General features: G+C 48.2%; 1 protein-coding gene across 1 annotated transcript in view; it reads left to right on the top strand.

The window, feature by feature from the left end:
• Positions 1 to 23,210, top strand: part of LOC144798808 (cytochrome P450 2J2-like) — a 354,582-nt gene that overhangs the window by 298,352 nt on the left and 33,020 nt on the right. The window contains exon 6 of the mRNA XM_078669855.1: positions 13,713 to 13,854. Coding sequence (XP_078525981.1) covers positions 13,713 to 13,854 — 142 coding nt within the window. The remainder of the gene's footprint in view (positions 1 to 13,712; positions 13,855 to 23,210) is intronic.

Genomic DNA, 23,210 nt, shown 5'->3' on the forward strand with positions numbered 1-23,210 from the left:
GTTTGGCGCCATGAATCGGGGACAGTACCTTTCTGCGCAGCCCTGAGAGTAGTTAATAGGTCTAGAGGGACCTCCCCAAGGAAGGTCTTATTAAATTCCAGGGGCACGGCATCAGGTCCGGAGGCCTTCCCATTGGCTAAAGCTTTTACCGCTTGTTCGACCTCCTTCCATGAAATAGGGGCTGATAGCCATTCATTCTGTTCGTGAGGAATCTTAGAGGTATCCAATCCCAGCAAAAAATCCTCAATCTCAGACTCCCACTGAGTGTCTCTAATGTCTTCGGTATAGAGTGCTGAATAAAACTTCCGAAACACATCAGCCACAACCTCCTGAGTGACCTGGACCACCCCGGCTTCGTCCTGAATTTTAATAATGCGACCCTGCACATTTGTCAGTTGGAGCCTCTTGGCTAGTACCCTACCGGAATTTTCTCCATATTCAAACATTGTTGTGCGATATTGGAGACATTTGATAGCCAAGTCCTGACCAAAAGACTCCAAGAGTTTAGACTTTAATATGGCGACCATCTGCTGGCACTCTTCTATATGGGACCCATTCTTAATTTTAGATGTTAATTCTTGCTCTCCTAGCCTAAGTTCCTCGATTCGACTCTTAACCAGCTCCTGTCCTACCTTCCAGTGATAGGCTGCAAAGCTCTTGGTCTCACCGTGAACTGTGGCCTTTAATGCGTCCCAAACCATATGGCTGGATGCTGTTCCCCTATTAACATGTAGAAATTCGACTAACCACTTTCTCATATGGACCTGATAGGTCTCGTCCAACAAGAGTTTCCTTTCAAACGTCCAGGTCCTCGGAGCTCTGGATGGACGAGTCCAGGGGCATTCCACAACCAACGGATTATCAGCCAGATTCATCAATGTCAAATTCTGCGATTCCTAAATTGCGAGAAAAAGCTAATCGCAATTAAGAAATCGCAGAATGGCATTCATGAATATTTGCGAGAAAAAAAAGCGATTCGCAATCGGCCGCAATCAGCGATTGCGAGTTCCCGAAAATCGGTAAATATTCGCATAATCGGCCGATACCCGTGTTGAAATTGCGATCTCGCAATTAACGAAATCGCAAATTGCGATCTCGCTAACTGCGAGATCTCAAAAACTGGAAGTCGCATCCTGAGCACAGTGATGACATCACAACCAGGAAGTAGGCAGGTTCCACCCTCATTCAGCAGCGAGAGCCTGAACTGGAAGCAGCATTATCAGAGCTCCCCTCCAGTGTGCCTACAGGAGTAAACCAGGAGACACCCCAGTGGCAAGCATGTCACAGGAAGCTGCAGGTGGATCTTCCAGTGGGAGAAAGAGGAAAATACAATTTTCAGAGCAAGAGCTCGAATTTTTGATTGAAGGAGTCTGCAAGGACCACAATCGGCTCTTCGGTAAAGACTCCAGAAGGGTGCCCGAGGCCGATAAAAGGCGGATATGATTGCGCATCCGCGCACAAGTAAACTCTGTGGGGGTGACCCAGCGCTCCATGGACGAGCTAAAAAAATGCTGGTATGACCTCAGAGGGCGGGCAAAGGAGAAGATTGCGGAGAGGCTGGGGGAGCGTGTGGCGACAGGTGGAGGGGAACCCACTGTCCCACCGAACACACCACTGGAGGACCGAGTGGAGGACACCATCAATCCGCAGGCATGCGTGGGTGTGACCCAGCTGGACTCCTCCTGACCCACCCAAGACACACCAGGTAAGTGCCATGCGACTGCGACCCCCTGTCCCCTAACAATGTCCATGACTCCAGAGCATCCCATATCAAACCCCAGTCATGCAGCCAAAGCACACCACTAAAGCGCTATTGCATTGTGGGACATGTAGTCTGACCACAATTACCATCTTGCCCCATTAAGCCAGACATGTTTAGTGAGAGTCAATCCTGCAGCGAGTCAGGGAATGGTAGTCTGCATGCATGTAGGAAGCCTAAATGTGTAAGAAACATGTCACTAATCAACGTCCACTTTACATCACAGGTGGCGCAGAAGTCCCCAGCACAGACAGCGATGCCCTGGTAATTGAGGACATCACGGAGGACACAGAGGGAGACACACATCTATCCCCACAGCCCGGACCATCAGGGCAAGCTGCCGTACCAGCGGTCATTACACCACCTGCCCCTGTGGCCAGTGCCACCTCTGTGACACCAGGCGCTGCAGTACCACTGCGCGTCACACAACCACCAGTGAGGCTTGCAACACCAGCAGCAGTTCGCCAACCAACCCGCCGCCCTGTGGCTGTGAGGAGCCAGTCAAGCGGACTGGTGAGGGAGCAGCGCACTAACAATTCCCACGCTGGCAGGGGACAAAACGTGCGACCAGGTGGGCTCTCCATTTAGCGCCGTATGCTACATGTGCATCAAACCCAGGCTCGTCATCTTGCGGCTATCCACCTCCAACTGAACAAGACCGCCCGAAATGTAGCACAAATGTCAGACCGCATGGAGAGGATGACAGCTGCTATGGAGGCCAACACACAGGCCATGTACAGCCAGCGGGATCTCAACCGCCGCAGACACCGCCAGCTGCTGACCCGCCTGTCAGCATACACGCGGTCCAACTACTTAATTGGGAACGCGACCTCCCAGCTCTCGCGACGCTCCTTGGCCATGCAGGTCCAAATGGTCCAGTGCTGCCAGGACGTCGCGAGAGCTCTGGAGCATGTGTCAACAGCAGTGCAGGGCATGCAGGCTACCGGCGATGGCCAGGCGGGGGGGGGATGACGAGACTAGTGAGGCTAAATCCAGCCATAGCAGCCAGTCCGTTCCACCGGTGGTAGCACCCCGCCGCAGCAGGCCCTCTCCTGCCTCACGGCCTAATCAGGAGGAGGATGTAGAAAGGAGGTTCGGAGCATCTGCCCGGAGGCGGCATTGAACAATAGAACATTTACCTGAGGGGCCATGCTGCTGCTACAAGCATGCCCTCCTGAAGAACAGACATATGACGCAATATGTCATTCATGTACCAGTTTGCAGAATGCCCAGTTTATTGTGCTGTAACAATTACAAATATTCTGACTAACTTAATCTGACTCATGTCATTATTAATGTTGTCATGCATGAGTTAAGTAATGGGTGTGGGGAGTGGGTGCACTAGAAATAGTTCATGCAGATTTGATTGCAGCGCCTGTGTCCTTCTGCAGGATTCTCACCGCGTGCGTGACGCACATGTGCAGGTGGTCGGTTGTCCCCTTCCGATTCACTGCCAGAGATGTCTACAGGTATCCTGCGCCTGGTAGCAATGTTGTGGAGGATTGCACACACGGCCACGATGTGGCAGCAGACCTCTGGCTCGTATTTGATGGCCCCACCAATCTTGTGCAGTATGCTGAATCTGCTCTTCAAAAGGCCAAATGTCCTCTCAATGCAATTTCATGTGCGTATGTGTGCTGCATTGTAACGCCGTTGCTGTGGTGTTGCAGGGTTGAGGTATGGTGTGAGGAGGTACTCACGGAGAGCGTAGCCGCTGTCACCTGAATGAGCAGAGGTTGAGTGCCTGTACTGCGCAGCTACATTATCACAGTGTAATATTGTGGGGCATGTGTACTTACCCAGTAGGTGTCCCAGTCTCCCCTGGCCAGTCGTGTGTGAATGCCACTGTGCCGGAATATGAAGGAGTCATGTGTGCTCCCCGGGTACTGTGCCACTATGTCCGTGATGATTGTCTTTGCATTGCACACCATCTGGATATTGAGGGAGTGGTAGGACTTGCGGTTGCGATACATGTATTCCGTTTGTGCTGGTGGGCAGATGTGGATGTGGGTACAGTCAATGCATCCTATTGTGGAGTGGTGTGGCTCACTGGTTAGAGGCGGCAGACCCGTAAGCAGAGGACGGCCTGGGGCCAGGGTTCGATTCCCGACGCGGCAGGGTCGTGGACCAGGGTCAGCGGGCTCGATAATTCTCGCCTCGGTGCCTACTCCAGTCAGGGACCACACTCGGCAACTCTGGGCATTAGCTTGCCTCATCTTCACAACGGCCCCCCAGACCGCCGGGGATGCTTGGTCGCACCTTAGAGATACCCATTAGGGACCATCTCTCAGGGTGAGCCAGGACGGGTTCCCCAGCGGTCGAAGCGCGGAGATACTCCTCCGGGAGTTGATTCTAGCGCTATATAAACCCACAATTAATTAATTATTATATGTGGAAATTGTGCTACATTGTAAAATTGCAGCTTGGTGTCATTCAAGTCCTGTTGGCTGGTGGGGAATGAGATGTAGTGGTGTGGCCGGGTCAGCATGGCCTCCAGGAAACTCCTTAGGCAGCGGGACATGGTGGGCTGGGATAGCCCCCCTGCGACAGCGACTATCCCCTGGAAGCTTCCGGAGGCCAGTAGGTGCAGGCTGCACAATACCTGCACATGGGTGGGAACGGCATTGGTCCTCCTTGTTGGGTGCTGCATCAGGGGGTCTAGGTCCCGGATCAGCTTGATGATCATTGCCCCATTTAGGCGGTACTTCGCGTAAATTTGCTCCCTGGTTTGGTCCAGAAGGGTGACCCGCACACGGAATATCCGCTCCTGGATCCTACGTCTGTTCCGGGCTGCTCGCTGTAGCCTTCGCCACCTGACCACCATGTAGAGTCCTGGCATTGTGAGAGTCCTCAGGCTCCAGCTGCATGTCCTTAAGTGTGTTTGGTCAGGCCTGCACCTGTTGGTAGTTTGCTAACGTTTTTTTAAAAAAAATTTTTTTAACCTTACTGGTTACCACCAGGTTTGGGTTCTCCTTAAATTGCGCGTCGCAAATAGCGATTTTCGGGTTTTTCGCAATAAGCGATTTTTCATGAATGGCGATTGCGATTATTTTGCGAGTTCGCAAATGATTTCGCAGAATCCATGGTTTCCCGCTATTTCAAAATCGCAAATGGGCTTGTTCCAGGACTCTGCGATTTTATTTGCGGACTCACAAATTTTATTTTGCGAATTCGCAATTTTGGATTTTTCACTATCATGAATCCCTTTCTTTGAAATTGCGATCGCAATTGCTAATTCGCAGCTATTGCGATCGCAATTTGGCTTCACGAATCTAGCTGTATGATCCGACAAGATTCTAGGAGGGGCAGAGATAGAAGCTGTTTCAGCCACCTGTTCAGAGATAAAAAAAAGTAGTCCAACCGAACCATTTTGTTGTGAGGGGATGAATAATATGTATAACCGTCATTAGCTTTATTGTGCCGATGCCATAGGTCAGTTACACCATGTTCTTGGACTAGGGTTTGTAGAGCCTTAAACACTCTGGGTTTTCTACCAGTATACTTAAGATCACCTGCCAGATTGAAATTGCTGGGCAAGTTGATGTTCATGTCCCCACAAATAAACAGAGGAGAGGGCCAAGTGGCTAGTTCTACATTTAAATATTTGAACACTTCAGAGTCATCTAAGTTTGGCCTGTAAATCGTACATATTGTTAACGATCTGTTATCAACTAATATTTCGACAATGATCGATCTACCCATCCTGTCCTCGAGGACCTTGGTACAGACACCCACTTCTCGCTTCATTAAGACAGCTACGCCCCTGATCATAGAAGTCTGTTTAGATCATGCAATTAGGTCATAACCTGGCAGCTTTAGACAGTCACGTCTCCCCCAAGGTATATGAGTTTCCTGTATACATAATACATCTAATTGCATAGTGTTAACAATTTTCGAAAATAATGTTTGTTTTTTAGGATCATTAAGTCCACAAATGTTCCATGAACTTAAGATAAGTTTACCCTGCCCCATTAACACCAAAGAAATAGTTTAAGCCGGACTGTGCATTTTCCAATTTTTTAAACATAAAAATTGATTTATACAACATTGATCAAATTTCAAGCCATGGCAAACACAAATATCCAAAACCACCATAGGCATAGGCAACCCACCCCCCTCCCCCCATGACCCACCCCTTCCCCTTAAGCTACCCCCATCTTCACCCAGCCACCCCCTACAACCTCCGTAGCTGGCAACAGGACCTAGGTCCTTGTGATGGGATGAGCCAGTTGCCCGTTCTCACCGGGATCCCCTCACCCCCTCATAGCTATAACTGAAAGATAGAGACGATTGCTATAGTAAAATAACTAAGAAACAAAAAAAAATAATAAAAAGAAACAAGATAGGGGTACCCCCCTGCAATCAGCTCACCACAGCTCTGCTCCTGGGACCCCCCTAGGAATAATAATTGAAAATACGTGGAGGAGGCATTTAAAGAAGCAGAAACAAGACTTGCAGCTGTCTTAGTTATATAGTGCCCAAATACTCCCTGGCCTGAATTTCGGAAAGAAAGAACCTGGTCTGACCCTGGTAGATTATTTTCAATTTAGAGGGGAAGAGTAAAAAAGCTTGGGCCCTTTTTAACTGAAATGGGGATATCAGCTGGCGGAGCTGCCACCTCCGCTCAACCGTAGCTGGGCAAAAATCTGGCTGAACAAAAAACTCACAATCTTTCCCAACTATTTTTCTATCAGGTCAAGCTAGGTCATAAATCTTCTCTCTCGCCAGGAAGTTATAGAGACATATCTAAATTGCTCTGGGTTTATCCCCTGATGATCCTGATTTCTGTCTCTGCTTAAAAGGAAATCAATGTGCTTGTTGCACCTCGAGCTGCCACTCCCATTGCTTTACATCGGGGAAGGCCTCAGTAAAAAGCTCAACAACTAATTGCCTGACATCTCCTCCTTCACGACCTTCTGGGACCCCTAAGATCCTAAGATTGTTCCTCCTAGCCCTGTTTTCTAAGTCAGTCATCTTCTATAAAATATTGTCTTTTTGTGCGCTAATCATATCCATTGCGACCATCTCCGTTGATAGTGGTGCAGAATAAGGGGTCCCAGTGAAGGTATCACCAGTCCCTGAAACCAGTTTCGGGGACGAAAGGTTTCGGGCTTAGACACCACGATTATTGTACCAAAGAAACGAGTGCGGCATTTCTCACGATAAGATTCCTCAAGTACCGGGAGAAGGTGGCAGCCCACGCCATTAGAAATCTGATGAAACGTGAGCGGATTCCGATACACTGTTGTGTGCCAAGCATCCTAGTTGAGACATGCCGAAATCCCCACTGTTGTGAAAACTGTCCATTATTTGGATATCCCCTGGAGGTGTTTCGACTAATGAGAACACAGTGGATGATTACTGATCCTGATAATCGTAACTGGATCTATGAATGCTCCCCGCTCTCCTGTCCAAGTTGTGAGCCATTGAGCCCAACTTTCCATGAGAAACCAGTGCTCCCCAGGACCCTTTTCGTCCTGATGAAGACCCCACTTTAAGGTGTGACGAAACCTACCAGTATATCAGGGGTCGAAACGTCGACAGCTATTTCCATCTACCAGTCGATGCAACCAGCATTTCACTTATTAATCAGTAGCATCGCGAATATGGTTTCTTTTTAAATACTGAGCATTAGTAGCTCATCTATTGTAGTGGCTCAGGGCTCTGAAGCCAGGTAAATTGTTTGTTCAATAAATTGTATATTGATAAACCTTGTCACGAATAAAATACCCTGCACTATCCCTTCCTACCCAATCACTGTCCCAAACCCCCCCCCCCTCCTCTCCTGGGGCACTACTACAACTTTGCTATACATTTGCTACAAAGAAATTTGAACTAGCACATTGTGAATAAATAACAGTGTGCTTAATTATTAGTTTGTGGATTCTTCTTTTTATATTGTGTGATATTTAGTGTTTTGTTTGTGTACTTGTGATACCTTCACTGGGACGCCTTATTCTGTACCATACAGCACCCAGGTCCCTAGTGACTTTATTGGGTAAAACCCCCCTTATTCAATGTCCTCTCCGTTGATAGGGCATCCTCTAGGTTAGAGATCCTCTCCTCGGCCTCTCCGATTCTGGCAGCTATGTCCGTGCAGGTTGTGGCCACTCTGCGAATAGAATTTTGGACTCTGCGACAAGCCCCCTGTGTTCGAGCATTCTCTTGATGAGACTCCTCTCGGTGCACCATGATAGTCTGATAGATAACAGCAAGTGTTATCTCTCCTGGTGGCAGCTCATCCTGGTTAAATGGTGTATTCTGGCCCTTAGTTGTAACATTCTCTTCTAAGCCGATTTGCGCCGAGAGCGGGCTATCCCAAGATAATAAACCAGATACAGCGGAGGCCGTGTTTAATACATCCTGGGTTTTTAAGTTATTTGCTTTTAGTACTGTGCCAAACTACGGGGTGACACCTCATTGCAAAGGACTTCATTCAACCACCAATCTCCATCAGTCCAATCCCTGTCAAGGTTGTCCTCCTCATCCATAGAAGACCCCGTATGCTCTGACAAGGAGAAAATGTATCCCCCCTGAGGGTCCCTGGACGATTCACCACCGTCAGTAACACAGTCAGAATCACCAATAACAGTATCCTTGAGCTCAGAGATATTAACAGATGGAGAAGAATGCAGGTGCACTGAGGTTAGATTGCTTTCCTTTGGCAAAACTACAGTTCCCACAATCCCACTCATCGGGAGGCTGAGTACAGGCTGTGAGGCTCTCATTGTACCTTCGTTCTCCAGGGTAGCCATCGCTGGGCATTTTGTAATGAGCCCCTGTTGCCCCATTTAAGCTTGCTCCATTGTAGACACCTGCGCAGCACCCCCGTTCATCGGAAGAATAACGCTGTCTCCTGGTGTCTTTGATCCATTGAGAGTCTGTGGTGGGCTCGAGTGTACTTGCTTACTTCCACCAATATTGGCTCATATTTTGCCTTTAGTAGTCGCATTTTTAAAAATTGCAGGTACAGTCTGCTTAATTCTGCTGATCGTCGCCGTAAAGGCACCCTGATTGCTGCTCGGAGCACCATCTCCAATGCCGTCTCCCCCTTGCGAGGCTTTGGCAGCATCCAATTCCGCTGGACTATTCAGTCGAACATTGTGGGCGGATCGAGCCCTCGCGGCCGCAGCCTCACCCTTGGCTGTAATGTTCGGAGCCATGCTGCCACGAAGTCCCCTCCAGGGACGATGCTTACATGGGAAAACTGCACCGCAAGGAGAGACCGGTAAATATAAAACAGGGACACGCCGGATTCTATCAAATACAGGGCTCGGGGAGCTCGAGGGGCACAGCAGAAGTCTTAACATTGAGGCATTTAAAGCATGAACAGCTCGGCTTGCCCAAATCCGACGATGTGGGGTCCACTTGGAAGAGCTTAAGAGGAGGTGATTCATCCACGTAAGGTAGACCTGCTCACACGGCCGAGCACTCGGCGGCCATCTTGCCAGTCCTGTAGAGTTTGTTTTTACAAGTCCAACTTTGGCATTAATGAGAGTTTGTTTTTACAAGTCCGTAAGTGCCAAACATGACAGTAAAACATCCTTCTTAACCCCTTCGCTGCGGCGGCTATTCCGCCGCAGCGCTAAGGGGGTGGGGCAGCCGCGCGGCGGTTCCGTGCTTGTGACGGAACCGCTCCGTCGCGGCTCACGGGTGAGCTGTGCTTGTGACGGAACGGTTCCGTCACGGCCCGCCCGTTCTTTAGAACGTCAGCGCAGGCGCGGCGGCAGGGCCGTGACGGAACCGTTCCGTCACCAGCACAGCCCACTCGTGGCTCGTGACGGAACAGTTCCATCACGAGCATGGAAGAGGTTAATCAGGAATTGCACCTATTAAATGTAATGAGGAATCCACAGTGTTAATCTATGAGAAGGGTAGCCCTCACAGTAGTGAAAAACGAATTTGGGAGTTTTTCACTACCAAGACATCTAACACTATAAGGTTCATGTCCTTCCTTTTACTTACACAGCACCCTGCCCTACGGGCTACCTGAGACCTATCTTAGGCATGTCTTTTGTATAATAAAAGGGGAATTTAAGGCTTGGAAAGGGGTTTTAAATACCAAGTCGACATGGCAATCAAACTGCACATACAGGCTCTGCAGTGGCAGGCCTGATGACATGTTTAAAGGGCTACTTACGTGGGTGGCAAAATCAGTGCTGCAGGCCCACTAATTAAATATACAGACCCTGGGCACATATCGTATACTTTAATAGGGACTTGTAAGAAAATTAAATATGCCAGTTGTGGATAAACCAATGTTACCATGTTTAGGGGAGTGAGCACATGCACTTTGGCACTGGTCAGCAGTAGTAAAGTGCCCAGAGTCCTGAGGTCAATAAAAACTGATCAGCAAAAATTGAGGAAAAACAGGAAAAAGGTTTGAGGAAGACCACCCTAAAGCTCAAAGGACTAACATAAGTGTCCTGCAAAGTCCTTCACAAAATGTGAAGTAGAGACTACTGCTTCTCCATCAATAGCCGCCAAATCAAAGTCAAGGAAGGACATTAGTCTTCCTATGGTAGTCTGACAACAGACAACATATGCATTGTACTTTACCAAATGGATCAAGTGGAACAGACAAAGTCTTGTTCCATCTGTGAGTTTTATGTATCACATCATGTAGTTGAAGAAGGTGGTCAGTGTTGTCAACTCTACCAATCTAATTGTTATAATATATATACCGTTGGGCTTGCACCCTTTTACAAATCTGACCTCAACGCATCAATGTAGAAGTGCGCTCATCATGAATCATAACATGCATATTTACTTCTGGTGTGTCTACAGATTTCATAGACAGCACTGGAAGTAATGAGTGTAAGATCTTAGCTTGAATACCTCCAGTGACAGCTCTAGAGCACTCCATAAGCAACCTGCAAGAAAAAACGTAGTTCAACTTGAAGCATATACATCAAGGTAAGCTCATATGCAATTCCCTTGGGAACTGTTGGAAGATGAGGGGCACAATTGCCCCCCTGGGAATGAAAAATTTTACATTATATTGCATCCATGAGGTCAGTGCGCCCCCACCACTTCCACATCAGGAAAACGTATTTCTCACAAACAAATGAACTTTTGTTCCATGTTTTTCTTTGCAAGTGTAAAAACAAGCCGAAATACCTTTGCTTCAGGCAAATGTCAGCAGAACCATGTTCTTCTCGCGCTACAACCTCACCAATTAAAAAATCTCGCCAGGGAATACTATCAGCCGCCCTTTTCTTTCACCCAGAAAAAGGCTTCTGCATTGAACTTGGAGCCATAGAAATATAATGTTATTTGTCAGAGATTTCAAAAGGCAAATGCTCCAGCACTTTCATTGAACCCCCATGTGTAACACTTCTCTTACACGCTGTAACATCGGTGTTTTCACACCATGTGGGGGCCCAGTCAGTGTTTTTTTTTATTCTGTCGTTTTCTAATGGATGTTGGCACATGATTGAACTTCTGCGCATTTAAATTAATTATAAAAATATAGATTTGCACCACAGAAGCTTGTGTACTATTTTGGGCTCCTGGCTAGTTCTTAAACAGCGTCAGAGATGTCTGGTTTATACACTTGGGGACAAGTTGTACACATTTCTATGTGTCAAAACGTGTATGTTTTAGAATAGGAGTTTAGGGCCAATAAGTAATCCAACAGCTGGGTATATTTTACAGACATTTTAAATAGAACCTTTTGTCACTCCTGAACCTCGTACTCAGGAAATCATTCATATATTAGGAATAAGAACATATATACCATTTCATTTAGTCCCCCCTTCGATTAGATTTATAATTAAATCTTTACGTGAGAGGGGTCTTCTCTCTCTGCCCTTCTTCAGAGGAATCCAGGCCAGGCCAATCCCATGTCTCAGCTTTTGTGAAATGCCTCAGGGACCAGTCTTTGTCTCTTGTCAGCCGCAGGGCAGTGCCTTCACTCAGCTTCTCCAGCTCTCCTCAGGGACTGTCTCTAGCTTTGTTTTGATAGCCCGCATCGACTGCACACACTGACTCCTCCACTGACTGGCTAACTCTCTCCCCTTTGCTTTGTTCACCTTTATCCGCTCTGACACACCGAAGCAGGGTTTACCTCCACCAGAGGTAGCCATTTTTATTCACAAATCAATCTACACAATAGACCTGTATTCATTAGAAATGATGACTCTCATCATTGAGGAATGTTTGGCAAAATATCTATTGTGTCCTTGTACACACGGGACGAGTGATTCGCCAGCCTTTGAAATGTCCCACACCACATTTGATCAATCAAGATCTTCTATTAGACACAGAAACCTCAGAATCGCCATGTTGAGAGCCTGAAGTCATGGAGTTCATTTCCAAAGAGAAAGGGGACTTGTGCATTTCAGTTCTGAAGCTGGGAGATGAAATTAATTCTCTGCTTTCTTTCAGATAAAACATTATAATGTACACAAAGCCCGATCAGCTCCACTGCAGACTTTGCATTTAGGAAACTATCACTATTTCGCACAATGATGAAATAGGGCTGAGCTCTATTAATTCTGGTTAACCTTATATTTCACCTCATATTATAGAAATACATCTTAACGTGCAGATTTAAGTGGTAATGCACGTTGTCTGAATACCAATGTTCTAATGCACATCTTTTCTCTGTATGAAGCAAACTGCATAACCTGGCCATAATGCACTTTATCTACCAAAACCCATTGCTTGATATGTGTATTATTTAACATCAACCATATGGTTATTGTGCTTATGAAGAAAAGCAGGGTTAGTGACACCTTTCTTATGCTCCTTTGGACATCTTTCAAAACTACCTAATGTTAAACGTTTGCTCTTTTCTAATTAACATAAATCACAGTGTCTCTGCCTCACGTGGGTAGGCAAAGCTTTTAATCCCCATTTTCCATTGTCTGTCCAGTGTCCAGATTCATACAGACAACAAAAGGGGAAATTTGTCAATAAACAGGGTGGTGTTGGCTCTTGTCATCTGTGTCGGGATTCTCTGAGACAGTGGACTTGGTCTCAGGCTCAATGAATCCGGCAAGGCGGCAACCATCTGGCTGGCACCCTGACTACAAGGACTGGAGACCTGAGTCAGCCTCAACATTCTGACTGCGAGTAGCTATTGCTTTCGAATGTGGTAGAGTGTGTCTTTCCTAGCTGCGACACACTCTGGTGAACTTTTTTACCACATGTGAAAATGCGCAGTGCCCACTGTTTTGTTGACATTACAGGGAGGCATGGAGATGCATTTCATCTGACAATGGGATTTTCTCTCAGCATTCCCTCCCATTCATAATATACAGGTTGGTTGATCTCGAATTCTCAAAAAACAGTGTCGATGCAGACACTGTTTATTTGTTGCTTCAGATAATACTATTCCAGCCAGCCATCACGCGTTTCATTACAGTAGGTGTTATCTATTGATTTCATCATGGCTAGCAAAACATACATATATCATGTGAACTTGTATTGTTCTCTCTATATTATCGTCAGTATTCACCTCGCCTACTTGCATGAATCCAATCATGTAGGCCAATATTCCGGTGGAGTATTGTGAGCTCAGTTTCAGATATCCATAAATGATAGCAAGAACCACTCACAAGTACTACAGCATGCAGTGTTGTGATAGACGTGTCGCTATGCATAAGAAGTGCTGAAGTGATTAATAAGCACCTGCTAGAGAGAAGTTACATGCATGATTATATAAAAGTAAGATACTTAACAAAGCATGAGCGTGTCTGGTGTGTCACAATACGTGTCTAAACAAAAGGAAAAAGTACCTTCAATTCTATTTTGGTGTATTTCGCAGTATGTCCCATTTGATCATATCTAAAAGAGCATTGCTTTTTAGTTTGAAATATTATGTACACAAGAATATTTCTATGTTTCAATCTCTTGAAGGAAAACTATAAACCAATCTATTATTCAAGGATTTTCATATTGTAATACTTTGTTTGTTTCAACCATTAAATCCAAACTTTTTTTTAAGTTTAAAGATGATCCGACCTCATGTTTTGATGAAGAAAATTTGGTTCAATCTGTCCTTGATCTGTTCATAGCAGGAACTGAATCAACTTCTGCCACTCTGCGATGGGCTATTCTCTACATGGCAAAGTACGCAGACATTCAAGGTAAGGCAACTGTTAATAGCTGGTATGCGATTCACAATATTTTCCTTATAAACAACTAGTGCATTAATTAAACTTCCTGTGCTCCCATTTGTTCCCATCGATTCAACAGAGTTTGTAAAACATCCTCCAACCGCTTCTGCTGTGTAGGGGTAAACTCCACAGCTAACTATTTGCTCAGCAATGTTTTTACCCAGAACATGGTGCTGTTACTCAATGTGTCCCAGAACATGCATTGTTTTTCAGGCTGTGTGCTGCAAACTGGCCTGAACAAGCATAAACAAATGCAAGTAGGTGCTGTACATTCTTCAGTCACAGATATGGTGCTCCAGAGTGATCTGTGGAGGCCATCTGTATCTCCTGCACCACTAAAAGCATAGAGCAAAAGACAGTTTTAAATGACAGAAAATGTCCAAGGTAGTGGTAAAGTTGCTCTTATCAAAACAGAGTCCTTACTCTAATGCTGTGAGAAAGTCATCCTTTTTGCCCTGATCACCCTATTTATTTGCTTGGTACTAGTGGCAACTTATTCTGACTGTGCATTTGGCTCTGCTTACAAGGCCCAGGGACAGTGCTCTGATTATAAGGATATACAAATTAGGTGTCATTATAATTGGTACTAACAGCCTAGCTGCAAGTTACTAGTATATAATAGGGCATGCAGGTTTAGAGGACCAGTAGACTTAATGCACCCAAGTGTGCCCTTCTGTGGCGCCTGCTGTCATGTTAAAGGCTGCACTGTCTTTCAGGCTGCTTTTACCTTACATTTATATGCAAATTCGACTTTGGAATTAATGGTATTTCCAAAGTCTCAAACTACCTTATTTCTACATGTACGTCACCTTAAGGTGTGCCCCAGGGGTAGTGTGCCTTGTAACTATAAAAGATGTTTTAAAGCTCTGGTGAATGAAAAACTGCCAATATCGTTTTCCCTATTGTAGGGAATGGCTCCATAAGCTAACATTGACATATTTTACTTAAGTATAAATATTGACAGGACCCACCCAAAACTATACTTCAGGGTATCTAATTAATAGTTGAGATAAATCCAACAAATTGGCACTTAGATTTTTAATAACTATTCCAGAAACTTGGTTATTAATATTACTTTTCGGTTAGCCAAAATCCAACTTTCCAGCTGCCCTCTTCAAATTGGCCAGCCTTTCCCAGTCTGAACCAGAGCAGCTTGAGGAAAGATGCAGCGTCTTGTCAGAGTAGACAATAGATTCCCTGTGGGTGGAGAACTTAAGCTGCAGAAACCCAAAATCAGGAAGGGGGTGGGAGAGCAAATTAGTCTTCAAAGGCTGTATGACAGTTTGGGACCAGCAGAGGCTGACCCCCTCCCCCAGACCCTGCAGCCCCAGCCACACAGGAGCCTCCGTAACCAGATTAGTCAGAGGATTGAAAGCGGTGTGTTAGTAAAACTTAGCCACACCAGTGAGTTGGCGTAGCCATATATAACCCCAAAGGAGAGTCTTTCTCCATGTTGGATTTTGAGGGAATGGTGCTTTCTGGGACAGGAATATGCCACGCTTTGGAGGAAGTGGTCATAGATCTGGGTAGCACCCTGCATCCCATTGGTCAGGGGTGCCCTTCTACTTGACACTCAGAAACTGAATAAATACGGGAGTGCTGCATAGCTTCTCAGATCTGCTGCCTGAAATTACAAGAAGAAGAAGGATTGCCCTGCTGGAATCTGGATCTGCACCAAAAGCACTGCACTCTGAATGACTGCATCTGTTGCACAATCTGGTACTACAGCCCTAAGGACTTTGCCTTGCTTCAAAAAGTATAAAGGAGTGGATGTCCTGCAATCTGCAGTTTAACAGAGTCCACCTGCATCATCTGCACCAAGAGTCCTGTGCGTCCAGTGGACTTTAAAGGATTTGGCCAGGTGCATAGTGGGAATTGAAGTCCAAACATCACCAAAGACCATTTAGGAGATTCCAGACCCTTGGATTTGTGTTTTAGACACTTAGGGTCCCATTAGGATGTCGGGCGGATTGCCCCAGCCAGGCTGGCGGTAGCCACCGGCAGCCTGGCTTGGGGGGTGCAATCCGTCCGCCGCTTTTCCCCCCCCCGGTCGCCTTGTGGCCGTGGCGGAAGAGGAATAATATGGTGGCGGTGTCTATCAGACACCGCCAGCCATATTATGATGGTTGTTTTAAGGTGCCTTTCCGCGGCGGCGATGCCACCACGGAAAGGCATGCGGTCTTCACTCTGGGGGCCCCCTGCAGGCCCCCACAGTGAAGGAGAGGTTGGGGGTGCACAGGGGGGGTACCTGTGTTACCCCCTTCAATTGCATTTACAAAGCAGCAGGCACCGCGCGGTGTCTGCCGCTTTGTAAATGTAAATGCTGAAATGCATTTTTAGAATTGTGTCGGGCGGTGCAGAGAGCTCCGCCCGCCACAATGCTAAAAATACAGGATGTGCCCGCAACTGTGGCGGGCACATCCTAATACCCCCCACAGGACCCCCGCCCTTATGGCGGGCGGTCCCGAATACCGACAGGATGGCGGGCGCACAAAGTCCGCCCGTCATCCTAATGGCCCCTTTGAATCCTCAAGGATACCTTGTGGAAGAAGATCCGGTGGTTTAATGAAGTTTGGGAACTTTTTGGCAAAAAGCTCCAGAAGGTGACTGACTCAACATCGCGAGTCAAGCTGCCCGGCCTGAATTTCAGGTTCGCATCAAAATTGGCCTGCTGGGAAGGACTAGAAAATGTTTGTTCTTTAAAAATTCATATCTCCCGTTCCCTACATTGGATTTTTGTCATTTTGCTGTCTATTTGTTTTTTTTTTCTTTGTAGAGTTTTATATAGCGCGAACTAGACCCGAACCAAATCAGGTATCAGAGCGCTTTACATAGCACAAGTTACGTTTTTACATGAGGACACACACTTTCATTTTTAGGCACGGGGAGATTAAGTGATTTGCCCAGAATCACAGGAGGTTTTTTTGGGGTTTTTTGGCGTCGTTACCGAGACACGAGCCCAGTTCCCCAGATCCGAGGTCGAGCGCCTTAGCCGTTAGGCCAACTCCTCTCCCCTATTTGTTCATAAAAATATAATCTATTAAACAAAATTGGGGTCGGATAATTATTGTGTGTTGTATATTACTTATATTGTGTATTGTTTCTTTGAAATGCTTTACACACTGGTCTCCGAAGTTATGAATGTCTGCTTGTTGCCGGCTACCAAGAGATGAGCAAGGGAATAATTTATTGAGACCCTAACTGAACCTTTTATTGTGTTTGTGCCCTTATTACTAGTGGTAAGTCACTACTTATCACTATTAACGATCCACTCTCCAACAGATACCTTCCAAAAAGATTTCCCACTCCAACCAACATTTTTATAAGATAAAGTTATCTGCTCTCTTTTCAGCATATGAGAAAGGAATCATGACAGATTATACTATATTACTAATTTGAAATCTAATGTACATGTATCCCAGCACAGTTATCAACATTGCTGCAGTGTGCTGTGTCACAGGGAGCGAGCAGATTGAGTGAGAGAGAGCAGAACAGCACCATGTATACTAAGAACTGGCGCTGCTGCTCTTTTTCCTAGCACTGTCACACTTCCAGGCTGCCTAGGGCATTGCACAAACCTTTGCACTTTAGTCCAAAAGTGTTTGTGTGAATCTAGCATGTAGTGTATACAGGAAAGTTAACATTCCTGTACAAAGCAAGCACTAATCTAAGGTATGCTCTAAAATTGCTCTCACTTAATATTTCTGCTGGACAGTGTAGCATACATAGAAAGTTGGAAAAGTTTAGAGAAAAGAAAACATTCCCCTACTTTGAGCCTGCCTCACAGAGGAGTACATTTGCTTCGCTCAAAGTATGTACAGATTGTAGTAGATAGGATTTTGCATCAATAACCATGGGTGGTAGAATGGTAATGTCTTTGTTCCACCAATGGGATGCACCTTTGATGCAAAGTAGTGCAAAGCACAGCAGAGTGCTACTTTCCATGAACCTTAGGGCAACTTTTCAGTGCAAAACAGGTTCTACGATGGAAGGAAAATCCCAAATCAATACTTTGCATCAGCTTGGGTCCATGTTGGTGTCTCCACCGCAGGCCAAAGGACACAGTTTGGCATAGAAATGAACAGTCAGTAGAGGACCTAAATAACTGTATTACATTAAAATGTAAATGTAAATGTCATGGTACTTATAGAGCGCACTGTCACCAGACGGTCACCTTGCGGTGTCGCCTATTCGGCTTCCTGGCGCTGATACTCATACCGCTGTGGAACCCCTCCTGGCTTTCCCTGTGAAGTGTCCACTCCTGGGCACCCCCAGGGTGAATCCAGGCATCCTTAGCGCTGTTGGGGCCGGTGTGGAGGCTAAGCAAGCTATTGCCCAGAGTTGCAGCGTGGGGCCCGTGATTAGAATAGGCACCAAGGCGAGGATTAACAGGTCCGAGGAAATTGAGCCCGAGACCCCGCCGAGGCGGGAATCGAACCCTGGTCCCTGGCCAGAACTCTGCATCAGGGTCTGCCGCTCTAACCATTGAGCCAAGTGACTTGTTTGCTAAACAAAATTGACATGTTGAAAGTTCATCACTGCGCTACATATATCCCAGACAAAGTAAAGGTATTGAGGGATATATTAAGAATATTACAAAGATTCATAAAGACTTGACCCAACTGGAGGTTGACCGTGTCTGGGAGAAACTAAGAGGGTCATTAGTATAGCAGGCGGATCGCCACCGCCCGTATGGCGTGGCGATCTGCTTGCCATTTCCCACCGCCCCCCTACCATTCCCCTCTGCCATATTACGATGGCGGGGGACCCTGGCGGATGGAAAGATCGTCCGCCGGTTTTCTGCCGTTCGGCCAGACGACCGGGCGGAGAAGGGCTCCAATATGGTGGCGGTGTCTGCAAGACACTGCCATCCATATTAGGATGAATGCGGAGACGTGCCTTACCATGGCGCCATTGAAAGGCATGCAGTTTCTGCCTTAGGGGCCCGTTGCACGCCCCCAGGGTGTTCAGGGGTGGGGGGTGCACTCAAGGGGTATCTATGGTACCCCCTAACTTGGCATGAACAAGGTGGCAGGCACCGCATGGTGCCTGTCACCTAGTGCATCCCAATGCACAAAGTGCATTCACAGCATTTTGGTGTGCGGTGCTGTGAGCACCGCCCGCAACAATGTTGTGAATGGGGGATGCCACCGCCACAGTGGTGGTGGCATCCTAATGGCCACAGCGGGACTACCGCACCTCTGGCGGAGGGTCCCGTTCACCATTACGGTGGTGGGCGTACTTTGTCCACCACCATCGTAATAGGGCCCTTCAAGTCAAGTCAAGTCAAGTTAAAATTTGTATAGCGCACTACTCACCCGGAGGGTCTCAAGGCGCTTGAGGGGGGGGGGGTTGTTACTTATCAAATAGCCAAGTTTTGAGTTGTTTTCTGAAGGATAGGTGATTCTGAGTAAGGCGGAGGTGGGTGGGGAGAGAGTTCCAGGTTTTGGCCGCTAGGTAGGAGAAAGATCTTCCTCCCATGGTGGTTTTACGGATACGTGGAATCGTGGCAAGGGCTTGATTGGACGATCGTAGTTGGCGGGTGGGGGTGTAAAAGGTCAGGCGCGTGTTGAGGTATTTGGGTCCTAGGTCGTAGAGGGCTTTGTGTGCGTGGGTGAGAAGACGGAACGTTATTCTCTTGTTGACGGGAAGCCAATGAAGGTCTCTCAGGTGACCGGAAATGTGGTCGTGGCGGGGTATGTCTAGGATGAGTCTGGCGGAGGCGTTCTGAATGCGTTGGAGTTTTTTCTGTAATTTGGCTGTGGTTCCAGCGTAGAGGGTGTTTCCGTAGTCCAGTCGGCTTGTGACAAGTGCTTGAGTGACTGTCTTTCTTGTTTCGGTGGGGATCCATCGGAAGATCTTTTTGAGCATGCGTAGGATGTTAAAGCATGATGATGAGATGGCGTTGACTTGTCTGGTCATCGAGAGGGAGGAGTCTTGAATGAATCCCAGGTTGCGAGCATGGTCCGTTGGTTTGGGCGCGCTGCCTAGGGCTGGTGGCCACCATGAGTCGTCCCAAGCGGAGGGTGATGATCCTAGGATGAGGACTTCCGTCTTGTCTGAATTTAGTTTTAAGCGGCTGTTCTTTATCCATTCGGCTACGTCTTTCATCCCTTCGTGTAGGTTGGTTTTGGCGGTTATTGGGTCTTTGGTGAGGGAGAGGATCAGCTGTGTGTCGTCAGCGTAGGAGATGATGTTGAGGTTGTGTTGGCTTGCGATGGATGCGAGGGGGCTCATGTAGACGTTGAAGAGAGTGGGGCTGAGCGAGGAGCCTTGGGGAACGCCGCAGATTACTTCGGTGACCTCTGATCTGAAAGGGGGGAGGCGGACTCTCTGGGTTCTTCCGGTGAGGAACGATATGATCCAATCCAATGCTTTTCCTTGTATTCCGATGTTGTTGAGGCGTTGTACAAGGGTGCTATGAGAGACCGTGTCAAACGCTGCGGAGAGGTCCAGGAGGATGAGGGCAGCTGTTTCTCCGTTGTCGAGTAGTGATCGTATGTCGTCTGTGGCTGCGATGAGGGCGGTCTCGGTGCTGTGTTTGGCTCGGAAACCGGACTGTGAGGGGTCGAGGGAGCCGTTAGACTCGAGAAAGGTGGCGAGCTGATTGTTGACGGCCTTCTCTATGACTTTGGCAGGGAAAGGGAGGAGCGAGATGGGGCGGTAGTTCTTAAGTTCAGTGGGGTCTGCTGTAGGTTTCTTCAGGAGGGCACTGAGTTCGGCATGTTTCCAGCTTTCCGGGAAGGTAGCGGTGTTGAGGGAGCAGTTGATGATATTCCGGAGGTGGGGTGCGATGATGAAGTCGGCCTTGTTGAAGATGTGGTGGGGGCATGGGTCGGTTGGTGATCCGGAGTGAATGGAGTTCATCAAGCAGATGGTGTCATCGGTGCTGATCGGGTTCCAGGCGTCAAGGGTGGTGGTGGGGGGCTTCAGTTCAGTGGTAAGGGCGGTGGACTGGTCGCAGAAGCTGTTATGTATGTCAGCGATTTTACTGTGGAAGAACGAGGCTAGAGAGTCGCAGAGGCCTTGAGAGGGAGTGATGTCATTGGTGTCGGCGCTGGGATTGGTAAGCTCTTTGACGATGCTGAAGAGTTCCTTGCTGTTGTGGGCGGTGTTGTCGAGTCGCTCCTTGAATGCTGATTTCTTGGTGGATCGGATCAGCTGGTGGTGTTTGCGGGTGGCCTCCTTGAGGGCGGTCATGTTGTTTGTGGTGGGGTTTCTTCGCCAGGCTTTCTCGAGGGTGCGGCATTTCTTTTTGGAGTTCTTGAGGTCGTCATTGAACCAGGAGGCTTTTTTGCTGCCTGGCTTGTTGTGTTGCTTTTTCAGGGGAGCTAATTCGTCGGCGCAGTGGGTGATCCATTGTGCGAGATTGATGGCTGCTTGAGTTGGGTCCGATGATTTGGCGAGAGGGTTATGGTATAGCGATGTGGTGAGCTGGTCGGTGGTTAGTTTGTTCCAGTTTCTGCTGGGGACTTGTTGTGGGTGGTGGTGGGTCGTGGTCTTTCTGAAGTTGAAATGTACGCAGCTGTGGTCCATCCAGTGGAGTCCTGTGGCGTGATTGAAGGAGACGTGCTTGCTGGAGGAGAAGATCGGGTCGAGCATGTGTCCGGCGTAGTGGGTGGGGGCGTAGTGGGTGGGGGTATTCACCAGTTGTTTGTGTCCGAGATTGGAGAGGTTGTCCAGAAGGGTGATGGTATTGCTGTCGTTGTTCGTTTCCAGGTGGAAGTTGAGGTCCCCTAGGAGAATGTAGTCCTCGGAGGGGAGGGCGTGTGGGCTGATGAAGTCAGTGATGTCTTCGCAGAATTGTGTGCGGTGTCCTGGTGGTCTGTAGATGAGGGTGCCTCTAAGTGTGGTTTTGGGGTCGGTGTGTATTTGGAAGTGGAGGTGTTCGGCGGCTGTGAGGGTGTCGTCGGAGCTGGTCGTGATGCGGATGGTTTTCTTGTGGACGATGGCGATGCCTCCTCCTGTCTGGTTGATGCGGTCCTTTCGGATTTTTTTTTTATTATGCAGAGTTTTATATAGCGCGAACTAGAACCGAACCGAATCAGTTATCAGAGCGCTTTACATAGCACCAGTTACGTTACATGAGGACACACTTTCATTTTTTTTAGGCACGGGGAGATTAAGTGATTTGCCCAGAATCACAGGGGGTTTTTTGGCGTCGTTACCGAGACTCAAACCCAGATCCCCAGGTCCGAGGTCGAGCGCCTTAGCCGTTAGGCCAACCCCTCTCCCCATGATGATCGTGTAACCGTCCGGGATGGCTATGGCGATGTCGGGCGCTGATGAGGCGTTCATCCAAGTTTCTGTAAGAAAGGCGATGTCTGGCGTGGTGTTGTCTAGTAGGTTCCATAGTTCAATGGCGTGTCTGTGGATCGAACGGGTGTTGAGCAGGATGCACTTCAGGTGGTTGTTGTCGGAGCTCTGTTTGGCGTTTGTGGATTTAGTGTGGGTCTTGAAGCAGTCGAACTTGCAGGATTGGCAGGTGAAGGGTCCATGCATGCGTCCTGGGGCGGCTTGGTGACAGTCGGGGAGACAGCCGGTGTTGAGTGCAGAGAGGGTTGCGACGTCGTTCATTAGGCAGGTGGAGTGGATTTTGCGGGGGACAGGGGGTCTGGCGCTGGGCGCGGTCCAGGCGCGGACGGGCGTAGATGGGCTTACCTTTGGCGCGCATAGAGGGCATCCGCTGCGCGTGGACGCTGCGCGTATGTTGCTCTGACATAAGTGGATAGTGGAGGGGGGCGGAGCGAGGGAGGAGCAGCTGGGAGGCGGGAGCGGGGTGGCGATTCTGACATAAGTGGATAGTGGAGGGGGGCGGAGCGAGGGAGGAGCAGCTGGGAGGCGGGAGCGGGGTGGCGAGTGGGTAGGGTCAGTAGGAGCTGGAGGGAGCAGGGGTGGGGCCGCGGGGGAGCAGCGGCGTGGACGGGCTATGGGCACAACAACAATGCTGGGTGAGATCACTGGCACAAAGGAGGTCGTGGGCACAAAAAACAATCACTGGCACAATCAATGGCACAGAATGCGGTCGCAGGCACAAATAGCTGGCACAATTGTAATCAATGCAGGCAACGATACCAGGCACAATGCAGGTCGCTGGCACAGATAGCAGGGCAGATTGCCGGTCGCTGGCACAGATAGCAGGTCGCTGGCACCGATAGCAGGGCAGAGTGCAGGTCGCTGGCACAGATGGCTGGGACGAGCTGCGAGTGGAGCGACCAGTTCTGACCGGAGTCAGGATGGTCACAGCTCCTTGTCTCGCGTTATTAGCCTAAAGTTTGTTTGTGGGAGGGAGGAGCAGCTGGGAGGCGGGAGCGGAGTGGCGAGTG

This window comes from Lissotriton helveticus, chromosome 1_2 (genome assembly GCF_964261635.1).
Source record: "Lissotriton helveticus chromosome 1_2, aLisHel1.1, whole genome shotgun sequence".
Taxonomy (NCBI): Eukaryota; Metazoa; Chordata; class Amphibia; order Caudata; family Salamandridae; genus Lissotriton; species Lissotriton helveticus.